At 45.7% G+C, this 14,477-nt stretch overlaps 1 protein-coding gene across 1 annotated transcript; it reads left to right on the top strand.

Moving 5' to 3' along the window:
• Nucleotides 1-9,418: 9,418 nt before the first annotated feature.
• LOC119976047 (beta-2-microglobulin-like) lies at nt 9,419-13,911 on the top strand. The gene is made up of 4 exons (XM_038816161.1): nt 9,419-9,615; nt 10,705-10,977; nt 13,080-13,105; nt 13,203-13,911. The coding sequence occupies exons 1-3, from the start codon at nt 9,564-9,566 to the stop codon at nt 13,088-13,090; spliced, it is 336 nt and encodes a 111-aa protein (XP_038672089.1). The 5' UTR covers nt 9,419-9,563; the 3' UTR covers nt 13,091-13,105; nt 13,203-13,911.
• Nucleotides 13,912-14,477: the final 566 nt, after the last annotated feature.

A 14,477-nucleotide genomic window follows, 5' to 3' on the forward strand; every position in this document is an offset into this window, starting at 1 on the left:
AGCTGGGGCAGTCAGTGAGGAGGGAGCTGGGAGAGTCGGTGCGGAGGGAGCTGGGAGAGTCGGTGCGGAGGGAGCTGGGAGAGTCGGTGGGGAGGGAGCTGGGAGAGTCAGTGTGGAGGGAGCTGGGAGAGTCTGTGTGGGGGTGGCTGGGGGAGTGGGTGGGGAGGGAACTGGGAGAGTCAGTGAGGAGGGAGCTGGGAGAGTCAGTGAGGAGGGAGCTGGTGAGGGTGGATCTGGGAAGGATGGGAGCCTAGAGAGTTGGTGATAGCTCATTTAATGGGTGAGGGGGCAGATTTGAGGAGACAAGGAATGCAAACAGATTTGGAACAGTCAGCGGATTTTGGAGGACAATATGAGCTGGAGTAAGATGAGGACAAAGGAGTCAGGGATCAATGGGAGTCTGGGGATCAAGGGAAGTCAGAGCAGTCGGGTTCTAAAGGAGAAGTGGAGAGGCGGAGCCAGGTAGCATTGATAATGGACATTCTCCAGTGACATTTAAACCTGTTATTAGAGTTAAAAGCATTTCAAAGTTCATGACAGTTTTAAAAATGACATAAATGTGTCAAAATAATTTAAATCATTAAAAATGGTAATTGAGCTGAAGACTGATCTCAGCTTGTGACATCACCAGAAGGCTGGAAGAAGCCACTATTTATCCCTCTACCAGACCCTTACTCTATCAACATGGGGACATTCACACTGCAGAACACGGACACGTGCAGAGTATTCTGTGCATTCAGCTATGAACACTGATGTTTTACTATTGACTGAAAAATCCGGGCCATTACAGTTCTCAATGCTTTGACAAAGAGTCATCCAGGCTGGAAACGGTAGCTCCCTTCTCTCTCCACAGGTGATGTCAGACCTGCTGAGATTTTCCAGTATTTTCTGTTTTTGTTTCAGATTCCAGCAACATCAGTATTCTGCTTTTATCTCTATATTTAAGTTAATTCCACATTTACTCGACCATTCTGCGAATTTTAAAAAAAATTCTATTTTTTTCATTTCTGAATGTTGCGGTCTTTCTCCAGATCAGTCACAGTGCCTCAGTTGGGGCAAATTGTAAAATTGTATTCCTAATTTCCAAGTTTAAATCATTTGTATAAATAGTGATGTACACTGTTCCATTATGGAATATCAATTCCCATAATTTATCAATCTAACTCTACTTTTAATGTCTGTTCTCAGAAACTGAGAGAAAGAGACAGAGAGAAACTGTGACAAAGTGGTATTGTTGCTGGACTAGTAATCCAGAGACCCAGGGTAATGAATTTTGACTAAATTCAAATTCAATAAAAGTCTGTAATTAAAAGTTTAACAAGAATCATGAAACCAATGTTGATTGCTGTAAAAACCCATCTAGTTCACTAATGTTTTTTAAGGAAAGAAATCTGCCGTCCTTACCTGGCTTGGCCTACATGTGACTCCAGACCCACAGCATTGTGTTCGACTCTGAAGTACCCCCTCATTTCAAGGCGATTAGGGATGGGCAATAAATGCTAGTTCAGTGATTCCCATATTCCATTGACAGCCAGCAGACCTCAGTGAGAAACACTGACACATCAGAAGCTTCACAAAGTCTGTGGGGTTTAATGTAGTTTACAATTGTTGTGACCCACAGAATCACAGAATGCAGAATGAGGACATTCGGCCCATTGAGTCTGCACTGACTTGCTGAAAGAACATTCTACCTAGTCCCACTTCCCTGCCTTAACCCCTGTAACGTTGCACACTCTTTCTTTTCAGATAGCAAACTAATTCCCTTTTGAATGTCTTGATCAAACCTGCCTCCATCAGGAAGTTCGTTCCAGACTCCAATTACCTTCTGGGTGAAGAAAGTGTTTCCTCATGTCACTTCAACTCCTTTTGCCCATTACCTTGAATCTGAATAATTTGGACCCACCGCAATACATCACCTGACTCTTGTGCTCAATTCTTTCATTGCCAATTGTTCCCTGTGAATCATGCAGAGAGTACAAACAGCAGCTGGAGCAACTCTCCTCACCAAGGCATGCAGGCCTGATTTGTGACCTGCAATAGCAGGAACACCATCAGTACAAAATGCAATTCCAGAGAATGTCCTCCATGTACGCTTGTAACACAGTGAATATTTCCTGGACAAATCCTTGATCAGGAAAGGAGAGCCAAAACAGGATACTATTCTCCTACACGTGGAACACAGAACTAAATATGTGTGCATCACTCCCCTCAGTGCTCACATTAATTTGAAGAGCAAAAGCAGGCCTGCGTTCCAGGTGCTCCAGCAATGTGGTTTCCTGATCAGCTGTAATTACCTCCGTTCTTTACAGCAAGTCTAGTTGCTTCTGCCCCCACTCTCATTTTAACCATCATTGTGAGGGGCCCCTGTGCAATCCAATAGCTTACCTCAAAAATATATCCTTTGAACTTGTTTAAACATGGTTAAGGCCCTCTTAAAACTCAACTTATTGCGGTGAAAGCTCTTGTTGACATTGGGCAAAAAGCCCTGCGGATTTCCCAACACGCTCCTTGTGAATGGTCTCCAAACATTTAAGGTTGTTTGGCTTCATGTTTTCCCTTGACAACAATTGGAGGCAAATGAGCCACTTCAGATTTGATGAAAACACTCATGAACACATGAGATGTTCAAAAACTTGAGGCGGCTGGATAGAGTAGACAGGGAGAAACTGTTTCCGCTCATGAAAAGATCAAGAACGGGAGAGCACAGATTTAAAGTAATTTGCAAAAGAAGAAAATATAATGTGAGAAAAAACTTGTTCCACGCAACTAATTGTTCGGGTCTGAAATGCACTGCTTGGAAGTGTGGTGGAGACAGATTCAATCGAGGCAGTCAAGAGGACATTAGATGATTACTTGATTAGAAAAAATGTGCAGAGGCATAGGGAAAAGACAGGGGAACGAAACTAAGTCATGATGCTCATTTGTGTCGACGGCACAGTGGCGCAGTAGTTAGCATTGCTGTCTCATGGTGCCGAGGACCCGGGTTCAATCACAGCCCCGGGTCACTGTCCATGTAGGGTTTGCACATTCTCCCCGTGTCTGCGTGGGTCTCACCCCCACAACCCAAAGATGTGCAGGTTAGGTGGATTGGCCATTCTATTTGCCCCTTAATTGGAAAAAAAAGAATTGAGTGCTCTAAATTTAAAACAAAAGAGAAGGTGGTGGTGAGCTGCCTTCTTGAAGTGCTGCAGTCCATGAGGTGTAGGTATACCCACAGTGCTGTTAGGGAGGGAGATCTAGGATTTTGACTCAATGAGAGTGAAGGAAAGGCGATATATTTCCAAGTCAGAATGGTTTGTGGCTTAAGGGAAACATGCAAGTGGTGATGTTCCCATACATTTGCTGCACTTGTTTCTCTAGGTGGTAGGGTCCGCGGGTTTGGAAGGTGCTGTTAAGGAACCTTGGTACAATAAATGTTGTAGATTATACACACTGCTGCCACTGTGTTTCGGTGGTGGAGAAATTGAATGTTGGGGCCGTGGATGAGATTCCAAATCAAGTGGACTGCTTTGTCCTAGAAGTTGCTGAACGCCTTGAGAAACTGCACTCATCCAGGCAAATGAATGAAGAATAATCCATCACAACTTTGACTTGTGTCTTGTAGAGGGTGAACAGATTTTGGGAAAACAGGAGGTGAGTTACTCACCACAGAACTCCCAGCCTCTGACTTGCTCCTGTACTGAAAGTATTCGTATGGCTAGTCCAGTTCAGTTTCTGGTCAATGGTAACCCCCAGACATGATAGTGGGAGGTTCAGCGATGGTAATGCCAGTGAATGTCAAGGGGAGATGATTGGAATCTCTGGTGTTGGAGATGGTCATTGCTTGGCATTTTCGTGGAACAAATATTCCTTGCCACTTATCAGCGCAAGCCTGAAATGAAAACAAAAAACTGCTGGAACAGCTCCGCAGGTCTGGCAACATGTGTAGAGAGAGAAACGGAGTTAACATTTCAAGTCCAATATGACTCTTCTTCAGAACTCAATGTCCCAATATTGTCTAGGTCTTGCTGCAGATGAACATGGACTGCTTCAGTATACAAATGGTGCTGAACAACAAACATTCCCACTTCTGCCCTTATGATGGATGGAAGGTCATTAACGAAGCAGCTGAAGATGGCTGGTCAAGGACACTCCCCTGAGGAACTCGGAGAGTGATATCTTGGGTCTGAGGTAATTGACCTTGAGCCACCACAACTATCTGTCTTTCTGCAGGTATGACACCAACTGCTCGGCCCAAGACCGGAAGAAGCAACAGAGAGTCGTGAACACAGCCCAGTCCATCACACAAACCTTCCTCCCATCCATTGACTCTGTCTACACCTCCCACTGCCTTAGGAAAGCAGGCAGCAGAATCAAAGACCCCTTCCACCTGGCTTACTCAGTCTTCCAACTTCTTTCATCGAGCAGGAGATACAGAAGTCTGCGAACATGCACTAACAGATTAAAAAACAGCTTCTTACCCACTGTTACCAGACTCCTAAATGACCCTCTTATAGACAGAAGGACTTATGGACTGATCTGATCTCTTCACACATCTTCACCTGATGCCTGTGCCAATGTATTTACATTGTGAATTTTATGTTTGCCCTATTATGTATTTCCTTTCATGTACAAAATGATCTGTTTGTGCTGCACGCAGAACAATACTTTTCACTTTACCTTGGTACACGTGACAATAAACCAACCCAATCCAATCAAAACCAGCTGAGAGTTTCCCCCCAATTCCAATTGACTTCAGTTTTATTCAGGCTCCTTGCTGCCACATCTGATCAAATGCTGCCTTGATATTGTTGAATGTAGATGCCAAATTTCTGGTGAAGGTGAAGGTGTTGGCTTTGCGAATCGAGGACTGTATCCCGGGGCTAATAGGCAAGGATCAAACGGGATTTGTGAAAGGGAGACAGTTGTCCACGAATATAAGGAGGTTGCTTAATGTAATTATGATGCCCCCAGAGGAGCAGGAGCTGGAGGCGGCAGAGGCGATTGAGGCGGAGAAAGCTTTCAACCGGGTGAAGTGGGATTATTTGTGGGAGGTACTGGGGTGGTTCTGGTTTGGGTAGGGGTTGGTGGACTGGGTCCAGCTGCTGTACAAGGCAAGGGTTATAAAGTGCTAACAAACCGGGTGAGTTCGGGATATTTTGGTTTGCATCGTGGGATGAGGCAGGGGTGCCCACTCTCCCTGTTGCTCTTTGCCTTGGTTATAAAGCCACTGGCAATGGAGCTGAGAGCATCAAGGGAGTGGAAAGGGATTATGCGGAGCGGCATCGAGCACACAGTGTCGCTGTATGTGGATGACCTGTTGTTAAACATTGGGGTCATTAGGGGAATTATGAGAATTTTGGAGGACTCTGGTCGGTCTCCAGGTACAAGTTAAACATGGGGAAGATAGGGGGAGGACGGTGGCACAGTGGTTAGCATTGCTGCCCACGGCGCTGAGGACCCGGGTTCGAATCCCGGCCCCGGGTCACTGTTTGTGTGGAGTTTGCACATTCTCCCCGTGTCCGCGTGGGTTTCACCCCCACAACTCAAAGATGTGCAGGGTAGGTGGATTGGCCACACTAAATTGCCCCTTAATTGGAAAAAATAATTGGGTACTCTAAATTTAAAAACAAAAAAGAAAAAGAAAACATGGGGAAGAGAGATGTGGTCCCAATTGAAACCAGAGGGCAGGAGGGTAGGTTAGGGGACTGGCCATTCAGGATAGTGGGGTGAGTTTTAGAAAACTGGGCATTCAGGTGAAGCAGGGTTGGGCACAGCTGCACAAGTTCAATTTGACTTGGCTGGTGGAGCAGATAAAGTGGGACTTCAAGAGGTGGGATGTGCTGCCACTGTTGTAGGCGGGGCGGGTGCAGACAGTTAAGAACAGGACAAGGAGGGGGGACTGAAGTTGCCGAATATAATGAATTATTTATTACTGGGCGGCGAACATCGCCACGGTTAGGAAATGGGTACTGGGGGAGAAGGTGGCGTGGGGGCGGATGGAGGTGGCTTTTTGCAGGGGAACGAGCTTAAGGGTATTGTTAACAGCACCTCTGCCGTTCTCGCCAGCCAGGCACTTTGTGAGTCCAGTGGTGTTGTTGGCCTTGAGGGTATGGGGGCAATGCAGGCAGCATTTGGGACTGGAGGGTGCCTCAGTGCGGGCACCGATGTGTGATAATTATAGGTTTGCACCGGGGAGCTGAATGCGAGGTTTCAGGGTGGCGGCAGGCAGGGATTGAGTGATTTGGTGAACTGTTTGTAGGGGGCAGGTTCGCGAAATTGGACGACATGAAGGAAGAGTATAAGCTCCCATGGGGAACAGTTTCAGCTTCCTGCATGTTCGGGATTTTGTGAAGAGAGAGGTGGCATCTTTCCCTGGGTTACTGCCCTTGGGGTTGCAGGACAAAGTCAAAGGAGGAGATAGGGGAGGGGAAGGTATCTGAGGTCGACAGGGATCTGATGGATTGGGAGGGGGCCCAGTGGGGGATATAAAGTCTAAGTGGGGGACGAGTGGGAGGGGAGGTGGAGGCCGAGACCTGGGCTGTGGCCCATCCTCGTTGTGTGCGAGGCTAAGCCTCATTCAGTTTAAAGTGCTCCATAGGGGCCATATGATGGCAGCACGGATGAGTAGGTTCTTTGAGGGGGCGGAGGATCAGTGTGGGCAGTGCATGGGGAGGCCCGCGAATCACGTCAACATGTTCAGGGTGTGTCCAAAGTTAAAGAATTTCTGGCAGGACTTTGCGGACGTAATGTCCAAGATGCTGGGGGTGAAGGTGGACCCGACTCTGGAGGTCATGATATTCAGGGTGTCGGAAGACCTGGGGGTCCAGTGGGCGAGAGAGGCTGATGTCTTGGCACTTGCCTCCCTGATAATCTGGAGACGGATCTTACTTGGATGGAGGGACTCAGAGGGCCGAAAGCGGGGTGTGGGTGAGTGATGTGGTAGAATTCCTGAGGCTAGGGAAGGTCATGTTCACCCTGAGGGAGTCGGTTGAAGGTTCGCTCGGAGTTGGAAGCTGTTCATTGACTTCTTTAAGGAGGATTGAGGAGTCATCAAAGGGGGGAGGGTGGGGCGAGGGGTTACAATAGGGGGGAGTGGGTGCTGGTTGTTTATAATGTTGTTTAATTTTGCTTCTGCTTTGGTTTGTTTGTTTTTATGAAAATGCCTGAATAAAATGTTTTTAAAAAAACAAATCTCTCCTGTTAATAATAGTCTTTATTATTGTCACAAGTAAGCTAACTGTGAAAATCCCCTAGCCGCCACACTCTGGCGCCTGTTTGGGTATACTGAGATGGTCATTGCCTGGCCCTTGTATGGCATAAATATTTATTGCCACTTATGAACCCAACCCTGAAATAAAAACAAAAAAGTGCTGGAAAAACACATCAAGTCTGGCAACATCTGTAGTTCAGCTGTAATGAGGTCAGGAGCCGAGTGAACCAGACGTAACCCAAACTGAGCATCAGTGAGCAGGTTTTCACTGAGTAACTTGCTTGATAAGAGCGTTGATGATTCCTTCCATTACTTTACTGATGATTGAGAGTAGACTGATGCGGTAGTAGTTAGTAAAGTTCTGGGCGGCACGGTAGCATAGTGGTTAGCACTGTTGCTTCACAGCGTCAGGGTCCCAGGTTCGATTCCCGGCTTGGGTCACTGTCTGTGCGAAGTATGCACATTCTCCCCGTGTCTGCGTGGGTTTCCTACTGGTTCTCCGGTTTCCTCCCACAAGTCTCGAAAGACGTGCTTGTTAGTGAATTGGACATTCTGAATTCTCCCTCAGTGTACTCGAATAGGCGCCGGAGTGTGGTGACGAAGGGATTTTCACAGTAATGTTGTTGCGGTGTTAATGTAAGCCTACTTGTGACAATAATAAAGATTACATTCGCTGGGTTGGATTTATCCTGTTTTTTTGTGCACCAGAAATACCTAGACAATTTTCAACTTTGCTGGCGAGATGCCAATGTTGCAGCTGTACTGGAACAACTTGGCTAGAGGCATGTATTATATGCTCCCTTTGCTGTGTGTACACTTTTTTTTTATCTGTACATGTTCAAAAGGCTCAGCTTTATAATTTGCAGATGACACAAAACTTGGAAGTATTGTGAACTATGAGAACAATAGTGATAGACTAGGACATAGAGAGCTGGAGGAAATGGACAGAAATATGGCAGATTAAATTTATTGCGAAACATTTGAAGTGAAACTTTTTGAGAGGAAGAATGAGAAAAGGCAATATAAAATAAAGCGCACAATCCTAAAGGGGGTGTAGGAGCAGAGGAATCTGGGGGTATATATACCCAAATCTATGAAGGTGGCAGGACAGGTCGGAAAACAGGCTACTGTGGTAGATGGGATCTGGGCTTTATAAATAGAGGCACGAGCACAAAAACAAGGAAGTTATGGTTCAGGGATGAGAGACTTCAACTAGGATAAATGGTGAAGCTGGGACCGTTCTATTTAGAGAGGAATAGAAGCAGGCCATTCGGCCCATCGTGTCTGCACCCACCCTCTGAAAGAGCACTCCGCCTAGGCCCACCTGCCCTAACTCCATATCCCACCTAATTTGAACACCTTTGGATACTAAGGGGCAATGTAGCATGGCCAATCCACCTAACCTGTTCATCTTTGGACTATGGGAGGAAACCGGAGCAGCCGGAGGAAAGTCACACAGACACGGGGAGAATGTGCAAACTCCAGTTACCCAGGGCCGGAATTTAACCCGGGTCCCTGACACTGTGAGGCAGCAGTGCTAACCACTGTGCCACCAGAGATTTGGTAGGTGATTTGATAGAGGTTCAAAACCATGAAGGGCCTGGAAAGGATAGATACAGAAAAACCTTTCACTTTGGCGGATGGATCGAGAACCACAGAGCACCAGTTTTAAGGTGATTGGCAAAACAAGCAACGGTGAGCCGAGGGCAGTGGGTTTTTAACGCGGAGCGGGGTTAGGATCCGGAATGGTCTATATGAGAGCGTGGCGGAGGTGGATTGAATCCGATCTTCCAAAGGGAAATTGGACAATTGCCTGAAGAGAAAAAAAGACTACAGGGCTACGGGGAAGTGGGATCTCAGCCGAGTTATTTCTACAGAGGAGCCATCACTCCCACGAAGGGTTGAAGAACCTCATTCTGTAGTCATTTTTTTAGGAGTGCAAATTCCTATGTCTGTAGACGTCTTCCTATATTTTTATCCGTGTTCACATTGTGTACATAGAGCCTAACCAGTGAAAATGGCTGTGATTGTGAGATCAGTTTATTGTTGCCCGCTGAGGAGGTTTCGCTTTCACGGCTGCTGCAGATCCGCCCACTCAGACTTGTCCGTTTCACAAACTGTGCAGCGCTCTTTCACCCGGAGACCGGTGATCCCCACAGGGCTGAATATTGGGATTGGCTGCAGCGGGGACGGTGGGCGGTGCCGGGTGGGGCGGCTGATTTTTTGATTGGTCAACGTCCGCTGGCTTGCTGCAGTTTATTCGGGAGCCCAGGAAGAGAGGACAGAAGGTGCGAGAGGAAAGCTCGAGTCAGCAGTGAATTGAAAAGAGTTCTGATCCAAACCCAGAGTGAAGCCCGGACCCCGCAGCAAGATGATGAAGTTCGTCGTGTTGTCCTTGATGGTGGCCCTGTGCCTGGCTGCAAGTGAGTTTGGTGTGAGGGGAGCTCCCGGGGTGCCGCTTATCAGAGTGGAGAAAATAATTTAAACCAGAGAGAACCGTTCGGCCCCTCTTCTCTGTGGCCCCTTTCTCCACAGGGACTCTCTCCTCAACCACATTCCGTTTTACAAAGTACCAGCTAAAATTGACTCTTGTGTCAGAGCAGTAAATAACCTCGCTTACAGTTCAGCGAAGAACCCATTACTTTCTGTTGGGGGGGGGGGGGAGGGCAGTCTGGAAGGAAGAGCCATGAACAATATCTCACAGCTTTGGCAGTCTGGAAGGAAGAGCCATGAACAATATCTCACAGCTTTTTTTTTTGCCTTTTCCACCCCCAGATAACGTTTTGTTGAATTTCTGGAGGCCCCTTCCCCATGACTGCTGATGTTAGCGATAGTGTAAATGTCTTTGTGAAGTTGAGATGGGAGTTTGCCACAGTGAAGCCATGGCTCAGGGACTGGGCTCTCGTCCTGTCGTCACCCAGAGACCAGAACCACCCATGAAAACTGCGCACTTTGTTTATCAAAACGTAACTTTTCACCACATCCTGTATCAAAAGAAAATGTTGGAAATGTTCAGCAGCCTGACAGTATTTATTGGTGGTGAGGTGTGTTTCAGATCCATGACCTCTTGTCAAGCTGAAATATGAATTGTTTCACTTTCCGTCAAAATGCTGATTTCCAACATTTTCTGTTCCTGTTCTAGATGTCCAGTATCCAGAGCATTTTTCTCTTCTCCAGATTCAGTTAAAACTTTTACTTTTATCTCGTTTTGTTTTCTGAATCTTGTATTTTTGCCACTCTACCGTTTCTCTCTCTCTCATATCCGTGTGTCCCATCCGCTGTGACAGAGAAATTCTAGTCAACGTATGGATATTTGCCAAAGGCTAGAAAACTGTCATCCCGCTCAGTGCACAGATGTGTCCAAGAGGCTGGGACCGAGCAATCCCAGTCAGTGTCTGGATTTCTTCCAGCCTCAGTATCTCGGTGACAAACCCCAGTCAGTGAGGGTGAAGAATTTGAATGTGGTTTCAGTTGATCTGCTCTTTACTCTGAACCTGTGTTCTGTCCCTTAGCTCCTCCAAATGTACAGGTTTATATGTATAAGCCCATCGAGGAAGGCAAAAGCAATGTGCTGCTCTGTCATGCCAAAGGTTTCACTCCACCTAACATCAAGCTGGAGCTGCTGATGGATGGACAAATCCTAAACAAGGCCAACCAGTCTGACCTCTCCTTCGTGGCTGATTGGAGCTTCAAACTCACCAAGTTTGCAGAAATCATTCCCAAGAGCGGAGTCAAGTACGCTTGTAAGGTGGAACACAATGGTGTGATCCAAGATTTTCAGCTTGGTAAGTAACCTGACTGTTCGTCATGACTAATGTGCATCTACACAAACTCACCCACACATACTCTCACCATCTGTGGTACCAGATCGCCAACTGCAAACTTCATCCGACACGTATTGCTTCTGTGAAGTGGCAATCAGTGTCGGACTGCCACTCCACCCCATCTTCCTTACCTTCACACTTTATCATCCTGCCTTGTCCAACTTTCCGACTCAGACTGGGTGTGAACTGTGCAGGGCAGCGCACTCCTAAAGTCTTCAGTTTAGCGCTGCTGCAATGAAGGGAAGGAGCCCGCGCCCTGTTTTAACAGCACCAGTTGATGTACGTCAGGTGAGTTTAAAGGGCTGGCCACTTTCAAACCAGAGAGAAGCTAGGTTTGTCAATTAAATAGTTAGAATTTGGGAGGTGGCATGGACTAGTTGTGCAGCTGTTGTGAGGATGGGGGAATGCCCTGTGTTGTGAATGGAGATCAGTCCCATTGAGATGAGTCCTGTTTGGGGAGAGGGGGTTTAATGGAAGTGGTGGAGCGGAATCTGGTGGGTGGTGGGGCAGGATCAGTTCAATAGTGACTTAGAAGCTTGAAGTAGTTTTAATTGTTCAACCTTTTTTTTGTAACTATTGTTGCAAGACAGTCGGAACCATCTGAAGTTTGTGATTTAAATCACATTTCCAGGTGGTTCCCAGTGCAATTGCCCATCGGACGTTTGTACTTCTCAGTCAATTGACATGCAAGCCTTGCCTGGAAAGATCTGAGTGGAGGTGTTGGTTCCCCAGCATATCTTTGGTATACCCTTCAATTACACTGACCTGCAGCTTGATTGTTAGCCTGGTATACCCCCCGGTTACACTGACCTGAAGCTTGGATGTTAGCCTATGATATACTCTGTAAATGTTAAACTCCTCTTTCACTGAACATCTGATGTCAATGTCCGATAAGATTCCACACTCTACATGACTCCTATTATTCATTATTCTGGAGGAGACATAAACCATGTGAACTCTTTGTAAAATTACAGGTGTACTAGGGTTTAGGCTGGATTTTCCGTACTGGAGTGGGTAGCTTGTGTCAAAACAACTTCCTGGCTTGGCAGACCCGCTTTGATATAAAAGGCTCATTACACAAAATCTTTGCCCCAAGGAGGTGGGATAAGAATTGGACTTTGCCGACCTTGGAGACAGATCAGAGGCACCCTGATTAGAAGACCTGCCTCATTCTTTTGGACTCAGTTACAAAGTATTTGGTCACTCACACCTTCACCCCTCTTCCCCCCCCCCCCCCCAACCCTCCTGCCCACTATGCACAATGTTTGATTGATTTTGATTGATATTTATTGTCACGTGTACCGAAGTACAGTGAAAAGTATTTTTCTGCAGCCAAGGGAATGTAGACAGTATGTACATGGTAGACAAAAGAATAATTGACAGAGAAGAGCCAATGTGTCAAACTAATGAACCATATAATAGCAATGGCAAGTCTTGAAATACTGAGGAAAAATATGCACATCCAGAAATTTTCTTTGGGGGAAAACACTGCTATTCTTACAACCCTACAAAAGTATCAGTCAGGCAGAGCCACTATTGTATCAATAACAGAAGCTTTACTGGATTCACACCTCTTAGTTTACCCAGATAAATATAAAGGCATTAACAAAAACATCAAAGAAGGAATAAATTCTTATAACCTCAAAGGTGTAAATTAATCAAAACAGGTACTCCAGTTTATCCTGTCAGAACATTAGATCCCTGCTGAGTTTAACCATATGGAAGCCTTGGAGCTCGGCCAAGCCCATTTGGGAATTGTATCAGCAGAAACAGACACCCAGAAAGCTGATCCTCTAGCTGGGCTCATTATGAATGCTTGGGTCTATGGATTCCAAAGCTCACCACCACTAAGTTTCATGGACTTCCATTTTTAAGATTAATTGCTGACTAGTTAATAGTTTGATTATCATGCAATTACCAGAATGAAGGAGGGCAAATTAGATGGATATTTTTCTTCCAACTGGTAATTTCCATGCTCCAATATGCAATTGAAGCCTGAGTGACTGGTGGGCAGTTAGGTTTTGGTTGCTGACTAATGATGTTTTATGCTTTCTCACCCACAGACAGCTACTAACCTATCACAGCAGAGGTAAGCACTGTCTTACAGCCGAGTAGCCATGGTTACTGATGGGACATCTTCCAACACAAAACTCAATTTGACGGCCTGTGTTTTTCTTCTTTTGTAGCCATTGGACAACGCTGGTCGATGAATCAACCACTTCCGGCATAAAATCCGCTTTTGTAAACCTATTTTCAAATGTAATATTTGACAGAAAATCAATAACATGATGGCATTGATTAGTTTAGGTGGTGGGAAATAAATTTGTGTTTAGTTCTGTAATCTCTGTCACTTACGCCCAGTCACTCCAAAATGAAATGAAAATTTGCATTGGTGTTTCTCTTCGATTACAATTTTTGATTCCAGAACCGGGAACAGCAGTGGCACATCTTATTCCCCTCACAGCAAGGGTCCCAGCAACTTCTGTTTGTACTCGGGGCCAGGAGCCTGGACATTGGGTCCATTTGAAATACCTCGAGCCAGCCCAAATCTATCCTTTGCCCATTGGGCTTCCCATTCCACCCCGCAGATTGACCCTTGGAAATCCCGCAGTGTACTGGAAAAGTCTGGGCCCCGTTGGAAATTTGAAGTTGTTGGGACATCACTGTTTTAATACTTGGATTTGGCATAATACAGATATTATCACCACCACATGGATTAACTTTTAGAAGTATCGCTTGCAAATTTGAGACACTCAATGCTAATTATCATGTGTTTTTGCAACTTGTAATTTGGCGGGTATCACACTGTTTAAAAAAATTGTTTCAAATTTCATATATTGAGTGCACAATTTTATTATCTGTATGCTTATTGGTGTGAATAAAATCTTCCCCTTATCTCCTTGTTGTCTCATTTAACTGCACTGGAGAGAAGAAACCATCTCATTCACCCTATCATTATTGTGAGTAATCCCAGATGCGAGGAGGCTTCAAGGTAATTTAGACAACTTGACTGAGTGGGCAGACACATGGCAGATGTCGTAAAATGCAGCTAAATGCAACATTCTACAATTTGGTGTGAAAAACAGAAAGTGATATATTAAATGGTGATATATTGGGAAGTATGGATGTAAAAAGGGATCTGGATGTCCTTGTGCACCAGTCAATGAAAGTAGAGGGGAAGCAAGCAATTAGGAAGGCAAATGGCACATTGGCCTTCATTCCAAGAAGATTTGAGTTCACAAGTAGAGATGTCTTGCTGTGGTTATGCAGGGCCTTGGTGAGATCACACCTGGAGTATTGTGTGCAGTTTTGGTCTTGCTACCTAAGAAAGGATATACTTGCCATGGAGTGAATGCAATGGATGTTCACAAGCCTGACAGAGGGTTGGCCGGACTATCCTATGAGAGAGATTGGCTCAACTGGGCCTGTATTCACTAGAGTTTAGAAGGATGAGAGAATAT

The sequence above is a fragment of the Scyliorhinus canicula genome, chromosome 13 (genome assembly GCF_902713615.1).
Source record: "Scyliorhinus canicula chromosome 13, sScyCan1.1, whole genome shotgun sequence".
Taxonomy (NCBI): Eukaryota; Metazoa; Chordata; class Chondrichthyes; order Carcharhiniformes; family Scyliorhinidae; genus Scyliorhinus; species Scyliorhinus canicula.

Coding starts and splice junctions, on each gene's coding strand:
- LOC119976047 (XM_038816161.1), top strand. CDS start 9,564: ATGATGAAGTTCGTCGTGTTGTCCTTGATGGTGGCCCTGTGCCTGGCT. Junction 9,616..10,704: donor GGCCCTGTGCCTGGCTGCAA/GTGAGTTTGGTG, acceptor TCTGTCCCTTAG/CTCCTCCAAATGTACAGGTT.